At 40.0% G+C, this 27,836-nt stretch overlaps 3 protein-coding genes across 4 annotated transcripts; 2 read left to right on the forward strand and 1 right to left on the reverse strand.

The window, feature by feature from the left end:
* spint1b (serine peptidase inhibitor, Kunitz type 1 b) lies at positions 1 to 5,989 on the reverse strand. Of its 2 annotated transcripts, none has more exons than XM_062467850.1 (10): positions 5,260 to 5,989; positions 4,911 to 5,068; positions 4,597 to 4,738; positions 2,564 to 2,734; positions 2,374 to 2,409; positions 2,108 to 2,239; positions 1,908 to 1,958; positions 1,542 to 1,712; positions 1,136 to 1,195; positions 1 to 884 (listed from the first exon to the last, which is right to left on the reverse strand). In XM_062467850.1, exons 1-10 carry the CDS (start codon positions 5,666 to 5,668, stop codon positions 709 to 711), a joined length of 1,506 nt encoding a protein of 501 aa, XP_062323834.1. In that variant the 5' UTR covers positions 5,669 to 5,989; the 3' UTR covers positions 1 to 708. The 2 variants fall into 2 exon arrangements, with proteins under 2 accessions (XP_062323834.1, XP_062323833.1); XM_062467849.1 differs by having other exon boundaries at positions 2,374 to 2,412.
* A 3,152-nt stretch (positions 5,990 to 9,141) lies between these two features.
* LOC134025426 (protein phosphatase 1 regulatory subunit 14B-like) lies at positions 9,142 to 17,610 on the forward strand. The gene is made up of 4 exons (XM_062468445.1): positions 9,142 to 9,609; positions 16,717 to 16,797; positions 16,950 to 16,982; positions 17,306 to 17,610. The coding sequence occupies exons 1-4, from the start codon at positions 9,424 to 9,426 to the stop codon at positions 17,372 to 17,374; spliced, it is 369 nt and encodes a 122-aa protein (XP_062324429.1). The 5' UTR covers positions 9,142 to 9,423; the 3' UTR covers positions 17,375 to 17,610.
* A 1,682-nt stretch (positions 17,611 to 19,292) lies between these two features.
* LOC134025459 (mitotic checkpoint serine/threonine-protein kinase BUB1 beta-like) lies at positions 19,293 to 27,616 on the forward strand. Its single transcript, XM_062468497.1, has 23 exons — positions 19,293 to 19,399; positions 19,836 to 19,974; positions 20,316 to 20,375; positions 20,465 to 20,609; positions 20,906 to 21,102; positions 21,378 to 21,511; positions 21,678 to 21,754; positions 22,180 to 22,259; positions 22,734 to 22,969; positions 23,330 to 23,436; positions 23,589 to 23,701; positions 23,879 to 23,910; positions 24,088 to 24,147; positions 24,249 to 24,289; positions 24,719 to 24,972; positions 25,130 to 25,284; positions 25,392 to 25,532; positions 25,705 to 25,796; positions 26,012 to 26,164; positions 26,498 to 26,631; positions 26,894 to 27,050; positions 27,173 to 27,288; positions 27,413 to 27,616. The coding sequence occupies exons 2-23, from the start codon at positions 19,838 to 19,840 to the stop codon at positions 27,525 to 27,527; spliced, it is 2,736 nt and encodes a 911-aa protein (XP_062324481.1). The 5' UTR covers positions 19,293 to 19,399; positions 19,836 to 19,837; the 3' UTR covers positions 27,528 to 27,616.
* Positions 27,617 to 27,836: the final 220 nt, after the last annotated feature.

Here is a 27,836-nt window from a genome sequence, read left to right on the forward strand (position 1 = left end):
TATTATTAAACAGTTGTTTTATTGTGAAGTTTTGTCAAAGGTGTACAGTTGCACATGTTTGTGTTTATACAAACAAACATATTTAAGAATTGCAAGAAAGCATTGCTGAAAAAAATTAAAATACAAATAAAAACCAACTTCTTCCTCCCTCCCTCATGATCCAATTCATTTTATACTATAAATACAAGATGATATTGAAGTAAAATATAAAAAAAAAAAGTAGGGAACAAAGTAAGCTTTCCACTGAGAACAAGAAAAACGTTTATTTTCCAAGAAGAAATATCAAAATCAAAACGGAGCAGCATCTTAAAAAACAATGCACAAATGTACAGGATTTTTTCCACTTTAGCGGACTTCTAATACCAAAATTCCTGATGCATCTTTACTAGCAAACCTCAAACTGGTTGTTCTGTTGGAAGAAGCAGCTCTGGTTAAATGAAACACTGCATCTGCATGCTCATTTAGTTTGTACATTGTGATCACTGGGATCTGTTTATGTCGTGCATGCTCAACTGTGTGTGTGCAATATGTACAGTATTAAAATTCATGATCTGAAAGCTGCAAAGTCAGATTATTGGGCGGTCTGATATTTTCACACCAAATGATCGTGCTACTGTAGTCGGGTCAGAATACATTGTTTGTGTATTCAAACTACACTTGATGAAGGCATGCATAATCTCCAGATCCAGTCTCTAAACCTCAGCAGGTTCAGACAGGCTTGGTGGTACTGTTGTAGACCATAGTGTCTCTGTCCTCAAAGGGGACGTGGGTCGTCACTGGCTGGTGCTGTGTCCGGTCCTTCCTTTTCTTAAGAAAGCAGTAGCCCAAGACGGCCAGCACAGCCAAAATGGCTAGTGCTAGCAAAATTGCTATAGCGATAGAGGCTGGGTGGAAAATGAGATGCAGTACGTAAAATGGAGTACGTTTTCTAGCTAGCATCTGGCCAAAGATTTGATAGTAAACCAGATAGCCTATTCAAATAGAAATGTTACATTTGTGTATTGGGTTGGTAACACAAAGTTTGAAAGTTACAAATACCCATAGGAAATACACAACGATTTAGCAACTCCCCCCACCCCCCTCCCCCCAAAATAAAAGTATTTTTGAAATGTATTTAGAAAAAATATTTGATTACCTGATTCAGTTCCTTCATCTGCTTGGTAGTCAAACATTCCCCTAGCAAACACATGTTTGTCTGTACAGAGAAAGAGACATACTATCTATTAGCAGCAAGCAAAGATGGGTGTTGGTAGATAAGACTTGCCTTTCAGAGGATGTGGGGTGGGATAGTTAATTGTGCAGGTGAAGGTCCTAAAATGCTAGTGTATTTCTTTGAAATCAGAGTACCTGATGAAGCAACAAAAAGTGTAGCCAGAAGATTTTATTCTCTGCCTACAAGCTCAAATGAACCCGATGAAGCACTGTCTTTCTTGCAATTATAATAAGAGTTTGAAATGTCAAATATCAGTCTGTAATCATTCATTCTCAACTCTGACAAAATATATCATATGCAGAAGATAAGTTATCTGAAATGCCCGTACCAGTCACGCCATCGCAGGTAGAGGAACAGGTGTCCTCCTGCTCAAAGTTGTTGTCATTGCCCTCGCAACCACCAAACGTGAAGCGATAGCATTTTCTGTTGAGGGGGTCATAGTACCAGCGGGTGTGGCTAGCACGGCAAGGGCCTGTCTTGGGGGGTTCAGTGCAACGTACTGCAGAAAGGGGGTTTAAGAAAGCTAAGTGGTACTATTTGTTATATGTCACCAACCGGCTATGGTTGTCAACCTTCTGCAGCGCATTGTCATCTAATGCAAAAACATTGTAAATAAAGTGAATCCTTCTTGTACAGAAATATCAACAAAACATCTGAACAGTATGAGGAAGTACAACAATGTACTTCAACCCACCTTTTTTGTGATCCACATCAACGTTCAAAAGACGAGAGAAGGTTTCATTGACTGGCGGAACAAACATTAAATTGAAGTACAAATGTTACTGGAATTGTTTATACGGTACAATGCCAATGGAGAAACTGTAAATACAATTACTCAAAAATACTAATGTAAAACATTGAGAGTATGAATGAGTGAAACGTTTGAAAGCTTACGTCTGTAACAGGACGCCTCGTCCGAACCATCTGTGCAATGTGCCACAGCGTCACATTCTAGGGCTTTACTCAGACAGCAGCCGCTGTTACAAACAAACTGCCAAGGCTTACAGGGGACTCCACACACCTCAACTTAAATCCCACGCACCCACAGAGACAGACAGAGGACAGAAAGACAAATACTTAGACATGATTGGTTACTTGAAGATGTCTAAAACTGAGTAATGCATTAAGTACTGTTGATGATACATGATAATTAGTTATACCTTCTGTTGGAAGGGGACCAATTCTTCCTGTGGTATCTACTGGTAAAAAAAACTTTTTTTAATACGATGATTTACTGTGGCAGCAGGACAAAAACATGGATCAAAACTTCCAATAACAAGGATCCACCTTAATGTTGGATGTGTGTTCCCACTATACCAGAGTTGCGACACGACCAGCGGGTCATTGTACCTTTCACACCCTTGCAGGCTACGGTGCATTCCGGCTCACTGATGTAGTTGTTGTGGTTTCCCCTGCAGCCTCCGTAGGTGAACTCCTCACACTCCTCGGACGCAGCGTTGTAGTGCCAGCGGGGGAAGGAGCCCCGGCAGGGCCCAACCTTTTTGGGGACCAGACATTGATCTGGGTGGGGACAGGATAACGGTCAGGACAGTTAGAGCCAGACAGTGATCTGAGTGGGGACAGGATAACAGTCAGGACAGTTAGAGCCAGACAGTGATCTGGGTGGGGACATGATAACAGTCAGGACAGTTAGAGCTCTACTGTGGGTCAGAGACGACCATGGGTGAGTATTTGACATTTTGATGCACGTGACTGCATTAAAGTACAGCGTGTTGCTTCCAAGTTCCACCATAGAGGTGATGGATTTTGTTACCATAAGGCCATAAAACCAAGCAGGCAGTTAAATACAATACTGTAGGTACTGTTTACCAGGTGTTCAAAGCACCCTTTAAACCCATAACCATAAACCCATAGTTATCTTATGCGTTGTCAATGCAATGATTTCGAAGACGATCACAGTAGTGTGCATTTTCTCCGTGGCACTAGTGTAGGTGTATTGACTGTGCAGATGTGACACTCCCTTACGAAGAAACCAGTTACAAAAAGAAAGCAGTCAATTAAATTAGGAAGGGCACGAGCAAATGTTTATGCCTAGCATAACCTGGTTGAGGGTACATGATAGCTTATGTGCATTTAATACCCAAAGTGCCACTAAGGCTGTTAAAAGTAACAATAGAAGATGAATTAACAAAAAGTGGCTTCGGTCTGTCATGGTACATGGGGCACAAACAGATGCTGTAGATGATAATACATTTCTGCCGTTAGCCTTACCACAATGAATTCTTACTTATAGTCTGTCCTCAGATACAATTCAACAGGTACACTTTGGGATGTAGTAAAATGTCCTACTCCTGAGTAAGAAACGGAATAATCCCAGATAAACTACTACATGAGTACCTATGTATACCAGTACACATAACTAGCCAACACCTAATTAGCCAACACTGCCAACAGTAAAGACAAGGTTCCATGTTCTTTTGTTGGTTGATAACCCACATTTTGATTGTTGGGTTAGGGTTAGAGTTTGCTGGTTGCTTTAACCGCTGCCAATATCACTGAGTCTTCTGGAAATGTATGTTTCTTTGGGGAAGAACTAAAACAAGGCTAGTGTGATGATCCATACATTTTCATAGCCTTGTTATAGTCTACAGCTATTGTTGCCATTCATGTGAATGAATTACCTTAAATCCAATTATTCTGCCCAACAATGTAATTTGACCTGGTTTTAAATGTTTTACTTAATCTGTAGGCAGTGTCTAGCCCCACATTTATTTGGGGTCACTCATGGATTACATTTTGTTTCCATTTCAAATAAAAAAAATTATTGACCCCTCTCCTAACATCAAAACATGATTTGGAAGGACAACCCATTTTTCAACTCCTCCCTCAATGTAAGTAGGTGGTTGTTTTTTGGTAAAAGCTGGTAAAAACCAGCCCACACAACCTTAGTGTATTAACTGTGTGTGTGCGCGAGAATGCGTGTTTTGCTCAACAGTAGTGAAACTCCTTCATGTGACTCAACTCTGAATCACACCAAACCTGTTCTCAGGTTTGATGGGGGAGCAGTCACAATTATGACTTGTTGTTTGAGTACTCTCATGTGGCATCTCAAAAATCCCACCTAAATATTACAATTTTGATGAGCTATATGGAGGAGTTTTGGAGAAAAACCTGTTATTTTCATCTGCTAGCAATACAATTTCTAAGGTGACTTTAAGGTGGAATACAATACTCAAACGTCAGCAACAGCAGTAGGCTTTTGTGTGGGTGTGTATGTTTGTAGTTAGGCTAAAAGAGGAATTTTGACCTTAATTTACAAAACCAGATGTAGAGAAGGCAGGCAAATGATATTTACTTCATGTGTTTTGAAGTTTTCACACAGAAATGTCATTTGACTGCATTTCCCATAACCAGGTACTCACGATCAGACTGTTCAGGAGTGAGGACGAGGACGGTGACCTGGGCTGTGTCAGATAGGCCTTTGGAGTCGGTGACTTTCAGTTGGAACTCATACACACCCGGCTTAAGGTCAGACAGCTGTACTTGATCAGCCAGGCCGGTTTTCTGAGAATTAACAGAAGCATGTAACATATAATATATATACATTTTAGTTTAGACTGATGCTGGTTACATTCAAAAGGCAAAAACAATTCCTTAGTTGTTTTATTATTCAGTGACAGCATTAGCTTAGGACACTATGGATGGAAATCATGATGACCATGTATGATGCTCTTACATGTATAACCACAGAAGCATCCCCTTCCTGAAGGCTCCATTCGAACTTGGAGATCACCTTGTCACCCTTGGCTTTACTCTCTACCCCATTGAGTGACACCCAATCGTTGGGCTGGACCACAATATCCAGGCCGGCGTTGGCAATGGGGGATTCCTTCTCTGGAAACATGTTTTAATATTGGAAATATTTTGGGTTCTAGATATTGTTCAGCTCACAATTGAAAAATGTGTATTAGTCAAACAGTATTTTATTATTTAAAAGTAAAATAAAATCTATTTTGCACGCCTGTTACAGCTGGATTTATTGTTTTTATACACACACAATCGGCCCACAGTCACTGTTAACTTACCAGAGCCATGTCCTCCAAGGTGTTGTTCATAAACTGTCTCCGGAATATAATTTGTAAATCCAACGTTGTTCACAAACCTGCATACGTATTCATTCCGGTATAGACAATTGAATAGGAAGCAGGTCTTAACCGACCCCGTCTCCTGTCCATTTTCAATTAATGCCAAATTACATTGGGGGATTTTACAACACGCGTTCACGCAATCGTCGGCATTAGTAACAGTTGGGGACGAGATGAATGTGGCTCCTGCATTAACAGCGTCTTGTGTATCTAGTACAAATGTTTCTGTGCCTGTCTTGAATTTCTTATTGCAGGCTGCGCCATTCGTGACAGCTTGTGCGTTTACTTGGAAAACTGCACTGAACAACAAAGTGGATCCCAAAACAAATCCAATAGACAAACCTGTCATCGTCAAAGTTTTTGAAATATCCACAAGTAGCCTAGGCCAAGTATATAGAAAAAAGTTATGAGAAGAAAATTATCTAAAAACAAATGTATAAATTAAACGCTCCACTTCAGTAACGTTTGAAATAATTCCACAAAATTAAAAACTATACATGTTAAACTAAACACATCATCTAATATCGTCGAATGTCTTTGTCCTCGAGTGAAATAGTAGGCTAAACTGTAATAAATGTAAGAAAAGTCCAAATCTACGGACTCTGATCTTGAGGTGTTTCCGTTGGCGAGATAAGCAGACAATTAACCCTGCAAAAAAATTAGGTGTGTCACCTGTATAAAACCAGGAAGTGAAATTGTAGCCAATGTGCATTGACATACGCACTGACGTCGTTGAGGCGTGCAATAAAATGTCAACAGGCTGTTTTCACGCAATATTTCCTTGGAATTAAAATACAATTCATAATCTTATCGTATTAAAAAGGTTACAATTCCATATCCTTTTATATTTGATAAAACAACATATTTTCGTCTTCCAACTTCCGACACTAAGTCTACATGATACTACTAATCAATGTTACTTTGTATTCTTTGTTACAGTGACATGAGTGATAAACCGTGTCTGATGGTGCTGAATCACTAGACTGATGACTGACGTTCCCAGACAGTCGGTCTTTGATTCCAATGTCAGATCTCCTGATGCAGACAATAAGTCATTGTATGGGTTCCTCATTTGTGAAAGTTCTAGAAAGCATAATATTTAGACAGAATTTACCGTAGACGTGTCTATTTATTCGAGACAAAGACTGATTTGATCTATTCAAGTATTTGGTAACTATCTAGTTGAAATAGCGCAAATAGATTTAGCCACCAGAGAGCAGTGTCACACTAACAAATAGTCCCATGGGAAAACACCTATGGGAGAACACACACAATTTACAAATACCAACTTTGAATGTAGTCGCATTGCAGTGTAGACCATGTGTGTATTCACTTGTGCCCCAACTGCAACCATGGGTGACCAAAATACTCAAATGTGAAAGAAAAGATGATCAACATTGTATAAGATGGCCAATGATAAACACTGTCCTATATACCAGATATATCTTAAGCATGCACAGTTTTTTATTATTATATTTCCCAACAGTATTGTCAGTATGGAATAAGTTGATTTTGGTAAAGCATCACTCTGAATGGCTGTGGGTATATCTCCTCAATGTTGGATGGCAGTGTTATGCCCTCTGTAAGAAATGTAATGTAGTGTGAAGGGTGTACACAGTATATACACACGTGTGCATGTTTTTCTATGCTGACAAACCAAATTAGTTTGTTACCCAGGAAAGACGAGCCTCAAACTACTTTTAATTATTCAGTGCTTCTAATAGACAGACAGGCATTACTGCATTACAGGCATTATTATATGCACTTAAAAAAAACTGCCCAACTGAAAGAATATTCTTGACTATTTTCTTATACTGCAAATCATGTTAACCCCACACAGAAGTACAGATAGTGGTACGGTAGTTGTTAATATTGCACACTGCATTGTATGGACCTTCCATGTACTTCTAATAGTAGTTTAACCACATGAATGGCCTTCATTGGATAACCATGCTGTTCTCATCCCACATCAGAATACTGTATTAGAAAGCATTCTAATGTTAGTAAGACCAATGGTTACAAAATAATGGCTTTGTCTGCTGCTGTAGCTATGGTTATTTAGAATTAATGGAACATTATACATGTATTTTAGAAAATCCTGTATTATTCAAAGGTTTTTAATTGTGAAAATGCAGTAGAGTATGCCTTTATTTTATGTTCTTCTCCCCCAAAAGATTTAAATAGGGCATTTACTGGCCCCGTATACACGTCTCATCCATGTTTTATAGCTGTGTAACTGAGCATACTCATTAGCCTGAAGCCTTATCAAAACAGCACCAGATAGCAGCTGGTCAAAAGCCCTAGGCTAAGATCGCTACTCGTGTGTAGTAATGAGAAGTGAATAGGATCACACAGTGGACTGCTCAATTAACTGTTGATGCACTGACCAGTTTCTCACACACTTACTACTTAGTAGTAAAAAAGCAATAAATACTTTAATCAAGTTTGTTAAAATAAAAACTGCATGTTACTTTCCACACATTCCACAATATTCTGGTTTCAACAAAATTCAGTTTCAAATCAAATATACAAATGTGTGCATTATGTCTACCTCATTTCCGTTTATAATCTGATTCATCACAGCTGTTGTTTCTCTATCAGTGGACAACTTGTCTCGGCTTGTAATCCTTTGACCTTTCTTGTCAACCGCTGTCCGGTGTCAAATTTTGAGTAGGGAGGGTTATATAATATACACTTACGTTACACTACGTACGCCTGGGTATCAACTTGCTTCTGCAACAAAAGTAATTAACAAATACAAAGAGAACAGAGCAAGAGTGAGACTGCTGCATGTGAGGTTGGCTGTGTGCAAGAGAATCAACAACATTTCAGAATTGTTTAGGTTGTACTGTACGACACTGAGACAACAGTCTGTAAGTCTGTATGTTTTAAATAATGGTTGAATTCTCTAGATAAATGTTCCTAAAATCTTCACAGCTAAGAGTCAGGGTTTAAGTTTCTTGCTTTATACATCTTTGATAAGTTCATGTAGAACAGATACTACTTTTAAAAGTAGACAGTTAAAATCAAATATGAGTACACTGTTGAACTGTGAATCGGGTGCCAACCTTTGTCACTTATGTAATATGGGTACAAATCAAGCGTAAATGAACGCATGATCTGATTATGTCTTTAATTAATTTCACTGTGGGGGTGAAGTTGGTTTCCGCCCTGGGAGAAGACAACAATTTACCACAAATCGTTTCTCTTCTCAGGCTGCAGAATGCATGAGCACATATAGTAAGTGGTTTGGGGTGTGTGGATTGTTACATTTAAAGTTACAGTCAACCATATTTGCATACTAGAAAACAGGACTGTGATTCATTTGGTAGCTTTAATTGTATGACTTCATTGTCTTACGGACAAAATGAACTGTAAGCTGTATATCATCCTAATATGTTAATATAAATCTGTAGGTACTTTAAAGGTTAGAACATGAACTTATGCAACAGTCTAAACCTTTACAACAGTTGATGGCTTTGAGTCAATAACAAAAGTTATGTTAAACAGTCAAAAGGAAATGTGAAAACAGACAAACGTGGGCACACTCATTTTTGGCCCTTCCTATTGATCAAGGATTGCTGGTGTCCCTATAGACAAAGCTTTTATTTGATCTCTAGATTGACATAATTGACAATGATATATTTGATAATAATTGTTACAATCTCTTTCTCTCTATACACAGAGTAAAGTTTAGAGGCAGAGAGAACAGCATATGCGAGAGACGGTGGTAAAAAAAGGAGAAAACAGGCAAGAGGTAGGAAGGAGGAAACAGGGGGAGGAGACATTGTGTGAGTGTGTGTGTGAGAGAGAGAGCCCAGGAGAGAAGAGAGGCAGGCAGCAGACAGACACACAAATAGGAATCAGTCTAGCAGAGTGAGCTTTGCATAGGGAGGCTAAGGCCAGAGGAAGAGGGGGGTCAAGGAGAGAGAGGCACACAGAGACAAAAAAGCACAACAGAAGAAGACAGGAAGCAACAAGAAACCAATAAAGACAAACTCTGAAAGAGAAAAAGACCTTTGGAGCAATAGCTAGTTGGTATCCCACAAAAGGTTGGTAGCTCTCAGCGGTTTGATTCAGAGCAGCCAGCAGTCATAGTCAGTCATGGCAACACAATCCGGTCCTCAAGGCAGGGTCTTGTTCCAAACGCCGGAGGAGAAGGAAGAAGAGGAGCCTTCCCAGCGGAGGCTGGGAAAACTCACCGTCAAATACAACCGCAAAGACCTGCAGCGGAGACTGGACATCGAGGAGTGGATCGATGGGCAACTCCATCTCCTGTTTGACTGTGAGGTGAGCTCTCGTTGCTTTCTGATCCCGGGTCAGCTGCCTTGGCACTCAATCTTAATACCCATTAGACAGATAATAAACCGTGGTCTGTGTAAGTAGGGAAATGTTACTATGAGTAGGTACGTTTTGTTTGGAGTATCCTAAGAGGTCTCCCATAGTCACAGTCACTAAAGAGACAGAAACACCGGCATCAAAGTGGTGTAGGCAGAGTGCTCCCTTCCATATACCGTGAATAATTCACACTGAAAGGATAGAGAGAAGGAGCTGTACAGGAAAGAACATAAAAGGAAAACAAGAGTGAAAGATACAGGCCAACACAATGGAGGTGAAACGGTAAACATGAAATGCAAATATTGAAAGATATATTTGTCTAATTTCAAACTGGTTCCTATAGTTTCTTCAATGATCTCCTTGGTCAGCTGTCTTGCAAATGCTATGTGCCATAAGGACTGAGTTCAATAGCTACAGTAGGTCACAAAGTGTTCAACGGCAAATTACAGATGTTGTGTGTTTACAATTGGAGCTTTTGCTGTATTTGAACTATCTTCTTAAATCTGTGAATGTATCTGAACAACAGACATTTCGGTTCAGGAATTCAGATGTGATGTTTCCTCCCAGAAATACATTCCTGGAACAATAAGATAAAGGGGGAAAGAAGAAAAAATAGATTTTTCATTGTCCTGTAGTTGACAATTTATTATTATTATATTATTATTTATTATGATGATCTAATGACCTACAGAAGTGTGTTATTGGTAGTTTCTGCTCAACACTTTGCACTTACCAAATACCTATCTATGATAAACTGAATACAGTATAGTACAGTACAGATTACAAAATAGTATTGTCAATTAGCATCTTAAGGTTAATTTGGAATCCAAACAGGTTTAGGCCAAGTACGTTCCTTGCTTAGAGATAATACATCTGAAAGGGGCAGTGGGGCTATATTTCTGAGGACTCAAAATTATCTCATTGTGTTTACTCAATGTCCAGCACTACTGCATTGGTGACTTTTCCCTACAAAAGAGTACAATTGAATAGTTCTTTGGACTTCCTGTTGTCTACCCCCGTGGACACTCTTCTGGCTTTAGTCCCAGTATGTCCAGTATATACTCATGACCATCAAACTATTCCCAGCTTCTGACTGGCAGTTTATCATGCAACTTTTCTTCATGTGATTAGTGTATCTTGTTTGACAATCAGAATCAAGCCTTGATTTCTCTTGAACAAGGCTCCATCAGTGCCTACTCTGATTGGTATTTTCATGGATTGTCTATAGTGACAAGATGTGCATGCAGTGACAGGATATCCATTAGATTTCTCTGTGGGTTACCAGATATAAAAACTTCCCAGGATCTAGCTGTGTAGGCTTGATTGATCCCAATGACTAAACTGCACTCTGTCCAATTATACCATCAGCTGTGACAATTTGATTACCAGACCCTTGGAAACGCCATGGCAACCAATTTGGGCCTCCTATTTTGGTGTTCTGTGTAGAGCAGGCTAATGAGAGGCCTGCAGGTCTAAAGGACTAACTGACTGATCCAATAGAAGATGTCCAGCTGTGACAGGCTGGGTTCAAACCCAGGACCATTAAAAAAACAACAACACTAAACTGTGTGAACTGCGTTGCCTCTGTGAATTTAAGCTGACGCCCCCATAGTTAAGAATTGCCTAAACTTAAATTGTTGAACTATCTAAATAGCGTAATGTCAAAACTGACCGTGTCTGCAATCCATTCACAAACGGTGAACCCATCAGTGTATTTTTTACTTGAGGATTATATCATATGATTACATTTTTCTCTATTACATGATCGGGAAATACAGTTGATCCAACAGGGCATATATGGATGTGAAAAACCAGTGGCCAAAAACCCTTCTGTGTGTGGGATAAAAAGGGCACAGTCAGGGTTCAACTAAGACCTCAAGTCACAAATAATGTGGGTGACAATGGGCTTGTGCTTTGGCCCACAATGCCCCCAATGTCCCCTTTCTCTGGGAACCCTGTACAATCGTAGATCATGTAAAGTAATGTTCAGTGAACAAAGAAAACATCAAAATGAAAAGAGCATGTTTGACGGATGTGTGAGTTGTAATTATTCTGTAAATGCCTCTAAAAGGAAATAGTTATATTCATAAAATGTCACTGTTTATTTTTTGCAGGGGCAGAGCACAATTTAAAAATGAATTGCATCAGTGTTAGCTAGAATGTAATTTACATCTGTTGTCCCTGGGCAGGTAGACAAACTAAATACTTTGGTTACTCTTCAAATCATTTGCCACTGCTAGTGCCTACACAGGTGTTTCTTTATCCCCATGTGAACGGAAACTGTTTATACTAACGAACAGTATGAAAAGAGAAGACATGTAATCTATTACATCATGACAATGTGTCAGGATAGGAGCTTCCTAGATAAGAGATTGTGCTGGAAAGTCACATTTTGCAGCATTAACCCTTGTGCTGCCTTCGGGTCACATGACCCAAAGGTTCATAACGAACCATCGTTGTGTTTACCCAATTTTACCCAATACAAAAACAAATAAAAATAATTTTCTTTTAACCATCGCAATGTGGGGGGTCTGAGACAGCCCAACGGTTAAAAGAAAATGATTCACTTTGTTTTGGTATGCGGTAAAGTTGTCGCAATACGACGGTGGGTCACAATGACTGATGGGTCAGAATGACCCGAAGATAACACAAGGGTTAAAGGTGACATGACATGAAAACTTCACTTTAGGAGGATATTTAACATTAATATGAGTTCCCCTAGCCTGCCTTTGGTCCCCCAGTGGCTAGAATTTTCTATCGGTGTAAACCAAGCCCTGGGTGTTCTTCTCCGCCTTTCAGAAAATGAAAGCTCAGTTGCTCTGTTTGAAAATCTCCTCTTTGTGACGTAACAAACAGGAAGGTTACCGCCCCTCTCTCTGCTTTGCCCGCCCAGAGAATCTGGCCCGCCCATAAGAAACTGAGCTACAACCGTGCAAGTGTTTTTATCCTCGAGAGACATGGCTTGCAAACGAAGGAAGCATTACATTTGCTCAGTTTGGCTGTACAAAGGAAAACAAAAATCTTTTTACAGTTCCTTCATCTGAGCCTCTGAAGACCCATGAATTTTTTCATGGGTCAATCAAGGGTCAATCAAGCCTACAACAGATTTGTTGTAGGCTTGATTGATCCCAATGACTAAACTGCATTTGAGAAATAAAATTAAGATACTGCAGTATCTTAATTTTATTTTCTCTGGAAATATTTTATTTTCTCTGGAAATATTTTCTCTGGAAATGCGCCTACACAACTTCTGTTGTAGGCGCATTTGTTTTGTATGTCTGCGCCAAACACATCAGCCACGACTGTTTCCTCAACTTGAGCTAATACAAAACTGGCCTTGCTGAAATTAAATTCTGGATCAGTACTAACTCTCCTTCGTCCAGCTACTAACCTCGGACAAGTAAGTTAACTAACGCTATATCATTTTGTAGCTTTACTGTATATGGTTACCTATTGCTACCCGTAGAATGTGGCTGTAACATTAGCTCTGCAGCTAACAGCTGAGTTACTGTCGCTAATGGAAAGGTAGATAGCATCAAGTATGTGTGTGAATACACATGCTGTAACGTGAGTGTTGTACACTTCTTTGTTATTTGGATAACGGTTCTGCTGTTGGTGTTATGGCGCGCGCGATATCCGCCTTTACCCTCATTGAAATGACTGAGTGTGTACCTCTGCAAACCAGGGTTATCAGATGAGAATGGGAAAATTCGAGGCATCTTACAGCAACGGGGCTACAGCCATTGCGATACATCCATTGTAAACATTAGCGCATGGTGCCGCCCCTCCGCTCCTCATTAGCATTTAAAGCTACAGACACCAAAACGCGCGTTCTGAGGAAAGCTCCTTGTGTATGGCAAGCCGTTTTATTATTTAACCAGTGAATTCTTGATATCCAAAATTCGAATTTTTGATATCAAGAATTCAATTTTGGATATCAAGAATTCATTGGTTAAATGATAAAACGGCTTGCCATACTTGTGGGACTTCTAGTAGTGGCTGTAATTCTGCACCAAGGCTGAATTTCGGGAAAGAGACTTCTGATACAGTATTAGGGGACCACTAAGGCCTATATAAAAGCATCCAAAAACAGCATGTCATGTCTCCTTTAAGTGTTTGGTTTGATATAGGGTGATAGACATTTTTCAGAAGTATATTTAATTGTATAAAATATGTATTTTCAATGACATTCAAATACAACACTTTGAAAAAAAAGGATTTTAACTGGGTTCATCTTCATGGTATACTAACCATGATAATTAGATATGCAGTGCTAAAGGTCACACGGTGGGGTAGTCCTATGAAGTGATTCCATGTTGTAACTGATTTCAGTCAACCCCTTGGGTTTAAGTGTTACATTATTTAGTTTCTCTTCCATAGGTCTGATTCCTAACATGTTATTTTATTCTTTCCTTTCTACTGATAATGCCAACAGTTTATGGATTTCTGTATAGTATGTTTGTAATTTAAAATCCAAGCTTGTATTGCTAGTATTTCATGTTATCTCCATTATTACTTTGGAGGACTTTAGCTTTAATATTACTTAGAAGGTATCAAAATATGTGACCTCTTGTCTAGGCTGACATTTTGTCCAGGTATAATATCAAATGAATGGCCAGTGTCCAGAAGGCTGACATTTTGTCTTGTACAAGTATCATAAATTGAATTTGGAGGGAAACATTTATTGTGGCCACTTCAGCTTTGCACAAATAAGTTAACATATTACTGAAGCTAATCGCTTTCTTGCTGGGGCCTGCACTGCATGCCCTGTGTTTCTTTAATATTAAAAAAGAATGTGGCCTTTAGCCTTTTTGATAATCTAAGTTTAAACCAGCTTTGTGCCATGAAATAGGCAAAGGGTTTTGTTCCATAAATGTTTTACACTAAGCTTTAATAATAGTTATAATAATAATACTGGATTAAGAATGAAAAAAAAGAACAGGAGAAAAACACTTAGCTCCTTAAAGAGTACACGTCAGCCTAAAAGCTTTCTGCACAAAATGACGACATGGAAACGCCTACTTGTAATTGATGCTGTCGTATCAGGAAGACCACTTTATGCTGTATGGATGCACTGCCACTCGCTTTTACACACAGCCTTTTAATCTTATGAACCATTCTATTTTCATTCAAAGGCTAATTCATACAGTATAGTCACAAAGCCCACTCTTTATGCGTTAATGAAGCTTTTTTTTTTGTTATGTTGATTGTGGTTAAAGTAACACTTTGAACTTCTCTTTGCATTTTCAGTTCCTTTGAAGGTTGTAATTATAATTCTTTTCACAAAAATTAATACGAGGATGAAGGAAAAAAATCTGTTTTTATAATTAAATTATTAAATTTTTATATATTGTTATTCATCTTCAGGAAACCAGAATTTCCTTGAAAAATGTTTCATGGGTAAAGATAATAATGGTAACGTTATGTGTCTTGTTTTAATGGCTATTATTTCATAGAGTCTGACCTCTAAAAGTTGTCCTGGACCGATACTGTAAAGTGCTGTGTCAGAAGAGACTGTATAGGACATCTACTGTAGATTACTTTGACTTTAGGGTCCGAACTGTACTGGAAAGATGCATAGATCAACCTTGCTACACCAGGTCAAACAATCAAGAACATAAACCTACACCTAGCAAATGGAAATTCTGTCATAGTCACTCAAATCCTATGGAAAATTCTGGATTTTAGCTTGGGTTGATGATGGCCATTAACACTTATCTCAGATCACCACCAACAAACAGGGGAAGGCTGTATTTCCTTGTTTTTCCACAGCATCCTGTGCATAAATAGCTCTCAAAATAAAATGTACCCTGAATCACTATGTGCACTTCTCATTAGTGCACTATGAATAAGACGATTTTCCAATTCAACATCCAATTTACTCTTTTAAGGTTTCAAAATGTTTCTGTACAGTTGAATGCAATAACCATAATAAACAATTATATGGCATAATCCACTTCCTCCATTAGTGTCCCTTCTTTGCAAGAAAAACTATCTCAGCACTTTCTTTTCGCTAAACGATTTTTGATGTGCCAATCAAGAAAACAATTCTGCTGTGCTGAACAAGATCCCACATTATCTTTTAGTAAGTGCTGGGAACATTAGATGCACCTGTACATGTTTTTTGGCCCTCCACTCAAGACTGAACATAAACAAATTCCTTCCCATATTCTCGGCTGCCATTTAAGTTGATTAAAGATGTACAGTAAGAGGCAACAGTAAGACTGATAGGTTAAAATCTCTTGGATCTGGCCTGTCAGCCCTTGGCTAATTAAACGGACTGACTAGAAGTTCCAGCTAGAAACTCGTTATTGCTACCTGATGACTAATCACTTGTGTTTCTCATCTCTCACAGAAAGTAACTCTTGATAGTTTCAGACTGCTATGAAGAAGCTGTGAGAACCATAGAGTGTTGTGACATGCAGTTTTTGCTCAACAGTTTAAACAATTAATGGTGCTTATTTCCACATTATTTTGGAACTCTAGTTTGGTGAAATATATTACACTGTGATTTTTTTACTTGTGCATTTAGCATACTTTCAGGTCAATCGCAACTGAAAAATATTTTAAACATTTTTGAGACATTAGACAACTCATTATGAGGATTAACTATCGCATTGACTGCATGATCATCAGTGGGGAAAATGTTGTCCATCAAAGTGCATTCTGGGAGATGTTCTTGGCCGTCCACACAATAGGCTCAGTGTCCGGATAAAATGACTGTGCGTGACCATGTGGGCCACAAAAATGCTATCAGTTTAAATGAATATGGAGAACTGCAAGCAGGAGTAACAGGACAAGCAAAATCCCCCTGAAAAAAGGCTTTAAGTTCCATTTTCTATGGTGCAATGCTATTTCATTGTGTTTTGTTAATCGTCGTGCAAATTAACATTTTAAAGAAATGTGAAACTCTTAATACATGTTATGAATACAAAATGATCCACTGTTAAGGAATAAGGACATTCAGGCTTATGCTATACTACGTATTGTGAGTTGGAAGGTACTAGATATTTCAAGTCATTATTTATTTCCCTTTTTAATCTTTTTTATCTTCTGCAGGAAGAGGACATACCAGAGTTGGAGATTGACATTGACGAATTGCTAGACCTTTCAAACTCAGAACAGAGATTAAAACTACATGTAAGCGTACATTTATTTTGCAACTACTCTGACCTGTCACTGATTTCCCATTGATATCCTCCTCTACCAGCCTACAGTATGTTTATGGGGGGAAAAAATATTTCACAGACTACAAGAACAAAAGCTAATGGTTTACCAACTTTTTTCCATAGGAACTGCTTCAAGAGTGTGGCAAACCCAGAGAGGTAAAAAGTGTCATGTCAGTTTCATTACAAGTTTTCCTCTGACACCAGTATAATTCCATACATTTAGGTTTGGAAATTCAACTAAAGATCCTTAGCTATTGGTATTCTTCTCATGTAAAAGAGCTAAGATATATGAGATAATCAAATGCTATTCAAAATGCTCTACACATAACCGGTTACTGTACTGTTTTGATGTAACCACTTTGTAGCTATTATTGTATTGTATTATTTCTGCAGTCTTGTATTCTTTTATAATGATATTGTATTGTTGTATTGTATTATACTGTGTACAGTATCTTTATTGGTTTACAACTCCCTCACAGGATTTTATCAATGGCTTGCTGTATCGGATAAAGGGCCTACGCAAGATGTCAGGACCTCTGAGGAAATAAATCATCCTGTGAGGCAGAGGCAATGTACACAGGCCAACATCTTCCTTCACACCAACAACTAGCTGAGGCTACATGGGCCTAGAGCCACATGGGTCCACTTCAAACTGGACAGTTGTGATAATAGTTTACCAGAAGATCAAAGGATCTTCATAACACACTATGTAGTTTCAGTGGTGCAGTGTGGGGACTAGCACTGGGACAGAGGAAACTATATCACACACACACACACACAAACACAATTAGCATGAATAAAGTTGTAAAATGTGACCAACAACATGTAAACAGTAATAATTTTAGAAACATTAGAGTCTCACAACGTAAAGTCAAACAAAATCATGCAGAATAGAAATTACAATATATTTTGGTGGTTCCCTCAGAAGAAGATGCATTGATCAGAGATTTACCCGTCTGTTATATCATTTAATGTTACAATGTCACTGATTGTCATGAATGTCTATGTAGATTCGGGGATCTCCAAATCTTTCTAGTGTGGATGTGAATACTTCACAGGAATTGTGAAGATGTGTTATTATGTGCAGCCCTTGTTTATTTGTATTGTGATGAAATCACCTTCAACACATAGAGATCAATGTTCTAGCAAATATAGCTGTCGATTTCAAACATACCAGTCCGTTAAAACAAGCCTGTCTTTAACAGAAGGGTTTAGCATAAAACATATGATTAATAACATTTTGAGCAAGGTTAGGTTTTTGGTTTTAGGATTTACTATTAATAAAAAGTACATTCATTTGAATGACCATCAACGGTTTATGTATGCCTTCAACTGTTATGCAAAGACTTATTTTAAACTAATGTTGTGTGGATCATTATACTGTACTGTCTAATTGACCCTTGGTCAGCTGGCCTCTGTCCACATAACTATACCATACCTTCGAGGTTGACCCCTACATGGATTTATAGGCTGAAAGGGCTCTATTGTCTCTCTTTCTCATATCAATCTTCAGAACCCTGAGAAGCCTGACACAGCAGCATACTGTCCCTACTCCAAAGTAATTGCCTGGACTGTACGAAGCAACTGTGAGATTTAATTAGTAAAGTCAAAGGCTTACTTTGCAGGAATTTTCACTAGAGGCCTGGTCAAGTCAAGTTCCATGGAAATCCTTTTATTCAATTTTTTATCCCCTTTTAGAGTTAAATAAACCTTAGTTTTTTTTACCCTGCCTGCCTGTTTCTCCTGCATTGGGTCCACTCGCTCTGCACTTCCCTGACAGGAATCTCTTTGGTTTTTGTAATGTACAATTATATGCATTACAGGGTACTCTGACTTAATTATTTTTGCAGTACAGCGTAGACTGACTTCATAATTTTTTGCAGCTGGCAACGTAAAAGTATGATATTTAGTAACTGGTACTGATTAAGACGTTTCATGCTTAAGTGGAAAGTGGGACATTTTCTCAATCATAAACCAGAGAGACTAGGACAAAACACACATTTGCTTAAAATGACACATACTATTGTAATTTAAGTAATGCCTTTGGATATGTAGGCCTATTTTTGAAGAAGTACAAAATAAATCACTGATTATAATGGGCCAGGGCCATCTGGCATTGCTAACGTTTTGCCCATGGCCATGGATACGTTACTAATTTTCCTTCAGAATAAGAGCATGGCTTGATCTGTCCAGAGCCATCATACCGTGGGAATTCGGTACCAAGATATACTTTTTAACTAAAATGTTTTTCATAAAAATAATCCGGACCACCATGAATATCAACAGTTTTCAAGCATAAATAAATAAAAATCCAAGGGGAAACAATTTGCAACGGTGTCTAAAAACACCTTTTGGGGGGGATTTGGATTTTTTGTACGCCAACGATTAAAATGTCAAACCTTTATTTTGAAAGATTTTGATCACGTGAACCGGAATTGAAATCCATCCAATCGTTTTTAAGGAGTGGTAGATTTGAAATTTATATTTACAGACCTCCGTGACAAAGCCAGTGAAAGTAAGAAATAGAATATTTCTTATAGTATATTTACTAGTTCTATATTTACAGGGAAACGGTAAGTGGTTATATTTTATCCAAGCAAAAGTTGTTCTAGCTGGACGTTATGCACTTGCAGTGATGATTGCATGTCGTCGGAGTCGTCTGCTGACTAGCTGGCATGCTACGTATTAGTATAACTAGTACTTGTACTGTAGCTAGACAAGTTTTGCAAGCACTCTGTATTAATTTATCTAAACTACAGTACTTGACATTGTTGTTTCAACGATTTTTTGTAAACAGTAAATGTCAGTGTTCGTGGTAGCCCAGCTAGCTAACTACATGGCTCTAACGAAATGTTAATGTATACGCTTGCTAGCTAGGACTAGCTCTACCTTGCTAGCTGTACCAATCAGCAGTGTGGGGACTACCAGCTACATTTGTAACTTAATGGTTACTTATTGGCTTTCCAAGTGTGCTAATTGTTACTCTTTTGTGATTTATTACTGTTACAGCAATGGCAGAGGGTGGGGCAGAATGGGAATTCTACAAAGAAAACATGCTGCCATCAGGAGAAGGACGGGGTGTCACTGCACTACACCATGACCTCGCCCACCAAGAAGAAGCCAGGCATGCAGTTACAAAACAGAGGCAGTATGTTGATTTGCCATTTATGTAATTCACAGTTTGTTACCATAGAGACCTCAATCAACCCGACAGTCCATGGATTGTAATTAACTATATTGTATACCGGGGCTACCCAACCCTGTTCTTTGAGAGCTAGAGATGCATTCCTGTATTCATTCATTCCAACCCATATCAATATCTTATCCTGAAACTTACTAGCAAGTAAACAACCTGAATCATGGTTATGTAGCCTAAGATTGGAGTTAAAACCTACAGGAAGATGATCTCTAGAAAAAGATTAAGCCAGCTCTGCTGTAGATTAAAGTGTAGTTATGTGATTGTTGTTAACATTGCATTTTCTGCCTCAGGGCATTTGAATCGGAACTCTGCATGTATACTGGGGATGACCCGCTTGATGTATGGGACAGGTGAGAGACCGTGCATATACAACACCTGGACCACATACTAAATGACATTTGATATTTGAAAATGTCTGTCTTTGAATGTTATATTTTAGGTATATAAGATGGACAGTACATACATACCCTCAGGGCGGTAAAGAGAGCAATCTAACAGACCTTCTGGAGAGGGCAGTGCAGTTGTTTGTGGATGACGAGAGATACTCCGACGATTCTCGCTATGTTGACATCTGGCTAAAACTGGTGAGTGGTGACATGATACATTAAGAATACAAGGATAGAAGTATGCTCATTGTGCCTAAATTGTGTATTGTGACAACTATAGTATTAGGGCTTTTATTGCCACAAATCATTAAAGTTAACGTACAGTTATGTATTCATAAATGCAATCTAGGTGGACTGAAGCATTTGTAAACTTAATGTTTTTGCAGTGTTCTTCAGCCCAACCATTAGCTGGCACGTAAAACAGAATGACCTCAAATTCACATAAGCAATGAACTGTTATACTGACCCCCTCCACCTCATGTTGTGTGGTGCAGGCGCAGAACAGCACAGGGCCAGAGAACACCTACAGCTACATGCAGGCTCAGGGTATTGGGGTTACCCGAGCTGCCCTCTACATAGCCTGGTCTGAGGAGTATGAGAAGCATGGCGACTACCAGAAGGCGGACGTCGTTTTGCAAAATGGGATGAAGTCAGGTGCCCAGCCCGTTGATAAACTGCAACAGTACCACAAGTACGTGGCTCTATAATTTATCAATATGTCTCATGCTGACTCGTGCCACACGTCTTCGTTAGTATTCATTCCTTTGCCTGGAATTTGTGTTTTAGTTTTTTTCCTTCATTTGATTTAAGTGTGAGTCCTAGGTATGGAATTGTGTATTATGTTGAATATGCAGCTTTGTACAGTATTGATATCATATTATCCATTACCACACTGCAATATGTGACCGGTGAAAGACCTGCGTACCATATCAGGGTTCATGTGTTATTTGTCATGGTGGATTTTAGGGGGCTGCAAGACCGAGCATCTTGTCACGCCATGCAAGGTGTAGCTAAGGGAGCCCAGGAGGAGGAAACACCTCCCAGGTGTCTGGTTGACCTGAGACCCCGGCGAGGGAAAAGGTCTGTTGCACCCAACAGAGGTGAGGCCTTCAATAGGAGAGCCATTTGAATGGTACTCATAGTCGACTTGTCAATGTAAACCAATCTGAAGTGGTAGACTTCACTATAAAATGAAATATTTACAAAAAACAATACTGTTTCATCTAGCAACTAAAGATTATGAGTTTGTTTTTCTCTCCATGATAGGCCAGTCTGGAGGACTTGACAAGCAAGACACCCGCAGCAGTCAGAATGTCCCAATGGCAATATTTGATGAGAACCAGGTGGGTTCCTTTGTGGAATTAGCACCGAAACTACATTTAGTCATTTGCTCTTACCCAGAGCGACTTACAGTAAGTACAGGGACATTCCCCCGAGGCAAGTAGGGTGACGTGCCTTGCCCAAGGACACAACGTCATTTGGCACGGCCGGGAATCGAACTGGCAACCTTCAGATTACTAGGCCGATTCCATAACCGCTCAGCCACCTGACTCCAATGAAACTAGAACCGTAGACGATGCCTCCCTCTTCCAGGGGCCGGAGAACTTGTGCCTCAGAAACGGACCAATGTCAAAGTTGGGCTCAATGTAGACACGTGTCTTCTCCTTCCCCTACTTTTGATATTGTATGTGGTCAATCTGTATTGGCGTGTACATTTAGCTTGGAATTGAGGCATTTTCAGAAGGCAACTTCCCTCTTCCCTCAACAGATTGGATGCTCCAGTGTGGAGGCCCCTCCAAGCATGAACAGCTTCCAGCATTATGTAGAAGGTGACCAGATGCCATCAGTGTAAGTAGTCCGTAATTGTATGCGTTTGACACTAGTAAGCACTGAAATCCTCTCTTGCTTTTTTTTTGTATGTTGAAGATTGATCAGGGTCGTTTGATCTAACATGTTTATCATCTCTTCATCTTCAGCAAAAGTGCTACCCTCAGCCACTGTTAAATTGACCAAAAACAATGTGGAACTTTACATTTACATTTAGCAGACGCTCTTATCCAGAGCGACTTACAGTAAGTACAGGGACATTCCCCCGAGGCAAGCAGGGTGAAGTGCCTTGCCCAAGGACACAACGTCATTTGGCACAGCCGGGAATCGAACTGGCAACCTTCTGATTACTAGCCCGATTCCCTAACCGCTCAGCCACCTGATATCCCAAAACAGTATCCCCATAACTTTGGCTTCAGAGATGGCTTCTGACCTCACTACATATGCCAGAGCCGCCATTTCACCTTCTCATCCTCCTCTCCCGATTGGCTGCAGGTCTGCTCATAAGAGAGACCCAGAAGTGAACATGGTCCTGTCTACATTGCGGCCCGCTATGGAGGAGTCTGCCCTGGAGTGCCAGCCCAAGCAACAGACGCAGCTGCAAGTGGCGGGAGGAGCCAAGGAGCAGAGCATGTACTGCAAGGAGCTGATCAATAGCGGCGTGATCGAGTTCACCTTTGAGGAGCTGCGTGCCCAGCGCTACTACAAGCGCATAAGTCGAGGCCTTGACGGTAGACATTAAACAGGAGGAATATGCTATACAGTTCAAAACTACAGGCTGAAGGTGCCATGCCTGATGTCTTACATGAGTTATTGTTTATAGTAGCAAAGTAATGTGGGAATGTAAACAATTCTTACACTTGCACATTACGTTAAAGATGTCTTAATGTTAATGTTCTTAATCCTGGTTCCCAGGGACCCCCCTGCCCTGCATGTTTTAGTTATTTCCCTCTTCCAACACACCTGATTCAAATGACATATTTTCCTGAAGATGCTGAAAATGGAAGCCTTTCAAATGTACAGTTTCAAAATTCCTAACAACCAATGAGAGCTTTGGTATTATTGTCCATCCACCCGTTTCCAAACGATAGAAAAATTCCACCACCTGAGAAAAGTCGAGGAGGACCTCAAGCAAAAGATTGAAGCAAAGCAGAGGGACCTTCAACTTAGGAAGTCTCAACACACGCAGCATCCACAGGCAAGTGGCCCCGGCTTATTAGAAACGCTTCACTGCACACATCTAATGGCTGTACAAACATGTACAATTATTGGAAAACAGTAACAGGCACACTTTTTACTCTTTTGAAAGTTACTACTCTTAGTAACTTTCACTTTTTCTCGGTTGGTCAGGATGTCACTATCGAGGAGGAGAGTTCCCATACGCCAGCTGCAGAGCCTGGATCAGGTTCATCTACTCAACAGCCTTTCCAAATCTTTGTGGATTCTCCATCTGGCTCATCTGGGTATGATGTTTATGCTAATTTGAGTAATTCAGACAATATTTTATGTGCATTTGAAAAGGGTTTGAATAACAGAATACGCATGAGAAATGCATAAAATCTAAGACATGTTTGTGATTATAATCACAGTTTTGCATGTACAAGATTAGTATGATTTATTCCAGTTTTTACATTTTACAGGAACTCTGTATGTCAAAATGCTGCTCCCACAGGTATGTGATTGTAAATAATTTGTGTGTATAAAATGATCCCCTTCATAGATATGTTTTGTCTCCTACAATGACGGTGACTATACTAACTTGTGTCTGTGCAAAGTTTGTCACTAGATGGGGAAACTTTAAGTCAGAAGTTTAACCGTTCAGTTCGGATCTTTGCCTTTTCATTTTTAGATGATGTTTTTTATCCGCTTGGAGAAAGTGCTATGAGTATAAGGATTCAGTACCCCCGTAGTAAGTGTAAAATACACACACACACACACACTCTTTGGCAATCCTTGTGCCTTGTGCAGTTGATGTTCCACTCATTAAAGATGTATATTTTCTTCTGATAGATGGCAAAGTACCTCTGAATGAACAGGCCCAGATGTCAAAGGTTAGTGCTTGTTTTTGATACTGAGCTAATGGAAACATGTAATGTGTTGTTACAGTACATAGGCTCTCTGTGTGTGTGTGTGTGTGTGTGTGTGTACACATACAGTATATATGTGGGAGTCAGATGGCTGAGCGGTGAGGGAGTCGGGCTAGTAATCAGAAGGTTGCCAGTTCGATTCCCGGCCGTGTCAATTGACGTTGTGTCCTTGGGCAAGGCACTTCACCCTACTTGCTTCGGGGGGAATGTCCCTGTACTTACTGTAAGTCGCTCTGGATAAGAGCGTCTGCTAAATGACTAAAATGTAAATGTAAAAAATATACCTTTTTTTTTTTCTCAACTGAAATGGAAATGGCTGAATAGAAATGTAAAAGCATTATCAACTATTCCACAATGTACAAAGCCTCACCAACGCCTTTTTTCTAATCGCAGAGCTTTCCGGAGAAAACGGAGACCCTGACTGACGAGGCCATCGTGTACGGCCACAACAACAAGACCCTGTGTGCCAGCCCCGATGACACCAACGACTTTGCACTGGCCAACAAAATGGCATCTACCCCCTACACCGGCACACTGGGACATAGAATGAGTTTGCCAAACACTGGCAGTCTGACGAAGGACATCCGTGACATGGCCGGAAATGTGGTGACTCCTCAACCTGAAGTAGACGGCAGGAAGAAGTTAAGGTATACTTTGCTGTGCACTCAAACAGTACTGTTTAAATCCACTTTAGGAAAAGCTTGCAGATGTATATTTGATTGTGCTTATGTTGCACATTGATATTGACTTTCAGTTCACCATACTACTTGCACAAACTTCTCGGGCCTGAATTCTGTTTTGTAGCCCCATCCAGGAAGCTGCCCTTGAGGCCTCCATGGTGTCTTCCAAAGCCTGTGCCTCTTCGCTGGGTGTCCAGTCAGAAGGGAAGGGCATGAACCACCTCAGCAGGCTTGAGGAGAGCCAGGCTGACCAGGAGATCACGAACCAGACCGTTATCAGTCAGTGTCTAAGCCATAAAACATCAACATTTCTTCATAAGGTGTGAATATCCTTTTTCAATTATACATACAGTATAACATGTTTAGACTGAACATTGATTTTGCAGTCCACAGTCCACCAGAAGACCCCTGCAGTTTAAACACGAGGCTTCAGCTGCTAAAGCAGTTTGATCTCAGAGCCTTCCCAAACTACCATTCAGAGCCAGGAGCTCTCCCCATGGTTGAAGAGGATGATGTGCTCTTCCTTGGTAATTCAACCTCTGATGAATCACATTTACATGTTGATGCACTGATTAACATGAATAATCACACCGGTTAGTGTAGATGCATTCAAATTATATTGATGTGTAGTAGTTATTAATTAATTTAGTTTAAAAAAAAATTCTCTCAGGTATTCTATTTAATGTATTTTCTTTGAAGGGAATGAGACCTTTGTCGTCAGTTCCAAGATTCTGGAGCGTGATAACTTTTCAGTTTACTCTGGACATTGCGGGGAAGACATTATCATTAAGGTAATATGGGGTGTGACAAGCCGCCTTGACTAACTAAACACTCAAACGAAAGTTCAAAAATGTAGAAACAAAGGACTATACGCGCACACTCTTTACTATTCAGCTACTTCCCTTCCCAGAGGGAACAACTCATAAACATGCTTGTATATGTTTGCACATAGACAAGTTAACGTCATGTCCTAATGACGTTAACGTTGATGATGTCACTTTGCCAGGTGGAGCGAAGCACGGTACCCTGGGATTTCTACATCTCCTCGCGGCTGAGGGAGCGCCTGGCAATGGAACCCCAGGCGCCCCCCTACGACCCCGGCCGGCATTTTTTTTTCCAGGACGGCTGCATCACTGTCCATAAGGCCTACGCTCTACAGGTCAGACTGCCTCTTCTCTCTCATGACTCGACCACAATATTTCACCATCAAGGTCAATTCAATTTAGTCAGCGGGGACATAACATGATGAAACTCATCACATGCAAAACTCTAGGGGTAGTATCTGAAATGTTGGAACCAAGGTCATAATGAGTCCCAAAAAGTATTTGGTCTTTGAGGTGTCTCAAGTTTTCAGAATTCCTCATTTCACTGTTCTGAAACTGGGTCAAGTGAGCCGCAAGTACTTGATTGCTGTTAATCAGAACCTGATTCTTTTTTTAAATGCCTTTGGGAACCATTCCAAGGTATCACTGAATGATCTCTTCCGACGTAGATGTCAGGGAGGTGGTCCAGCGAGCGCTGCTTGGCGTCGCTGGTCATGGGGCTGGTGGAGCTGGTCAGACGCATGCACTCAAGCAGCCTGGTCCACGGAGTCTTCAGCCCAGACACGCTGCTCTTCAGTCAGAGGTACACACACACACTAACAGTTGTATAATGTAGCATCACCTAGGAACACATCTCGTGACTATCTCGGAGCAACTAAGTCACACCCCACATGCTCTCTTCGTCCTCCTGTTTCCTGTATGTGGAGTGGACTGATTTGACTCAACACTGACCCCATATTCATTACATTGCACCAATTCAGTAATTCACCCAAGTCCACCATCAGTGTGTTCTTGTCATCACAATGTTTCTATGTAATTATTTATTTGTTAACTGCTCTTCACAGTATGTCTGAAGATGACCATGAGCGTATCGTGGCCTTGGACTTCTCCAACTCACTGGACCTGGAGCTACAAAGGGACATTACGACAGTGCAACACCTCCCTGCAGCCCAGGCGTACATCACTCGGGGTCTGCTAGCGCCCTCTGCCAGCCCTTACCAGGTACTGCCTGGTATAGTTTCACAGCAGTCAGAAATGTGTACAAATATTCAGTCAGGGCATTCAAAAAACGGTACGAAACAAATACAAAAAATGTTCCTCAACATTTCTATGTCTTTTGGAAGGTGGACCTCGTGGGCATTGCTGAGACTGTCTACACGATGCTAACCAAGAAAAGCATGCATCTAGTAAAGGATGGCTCAGAGTACACTGTGGAGGAGTATAGTGAAGCACACCCCAGGTACTGAAAAGTATTGTGTATTTTTATAAAAATAAATTAACGTAATTTCTTAAAAAAAATTCAGATGGTAGATTCTGCCTTAATAATTTGACTTTGTTCTTTGTTTTTTTTGTTGTGGTCACAGTAAGGCTTTCTGGAGCAAGTTCTTTCGCACCATTCTCAACCCACGAGACAAGCCTTCTGTATCCGTCCTCACTGAGCTGCTTGGAGATATGAAGATGGCTGGTTTTGCAGTATAAAACCATGTAGATACGTTGCTGTTTGTAATCCATTGTGTATTATAAAGAAGGTATTTCTTTTAGGATGCTGTACGTAGGTCCAGTAGAGGGGGGGGGGGGGGGAGGGAGGGGAGATTCAGAGAGGCTATCCACCAGTTGAGTAAAATACCTTTTTCAAGTCTTAATTTTGTAAACTTCTTGCTGTTGGCTGTAATGTATTTGTACAAAAAATAAATATTTACTGTATATATTCCAATTTGCATTGTTACGGAGGCTTATGGTGCATAGTGATGTCTTGTCAGTGGCATTTGATGAATGTCTCCTGAACTG

The sequence above is a fragment of the Osmerus eperlanus genome, chromosome 8 (assembly GCF_963692335.1).
Source record: "Osmerus eperlanus chromosome 8, fOsmEpe2.1, whole genome shotgun sequence".
Taxonomy (NCBI): Eukaryota; Metazoa; Chordata; class Actinopteri; order Osmeriformes; family Osmeridae; genus Osmerus; species Osmerus eperlanus.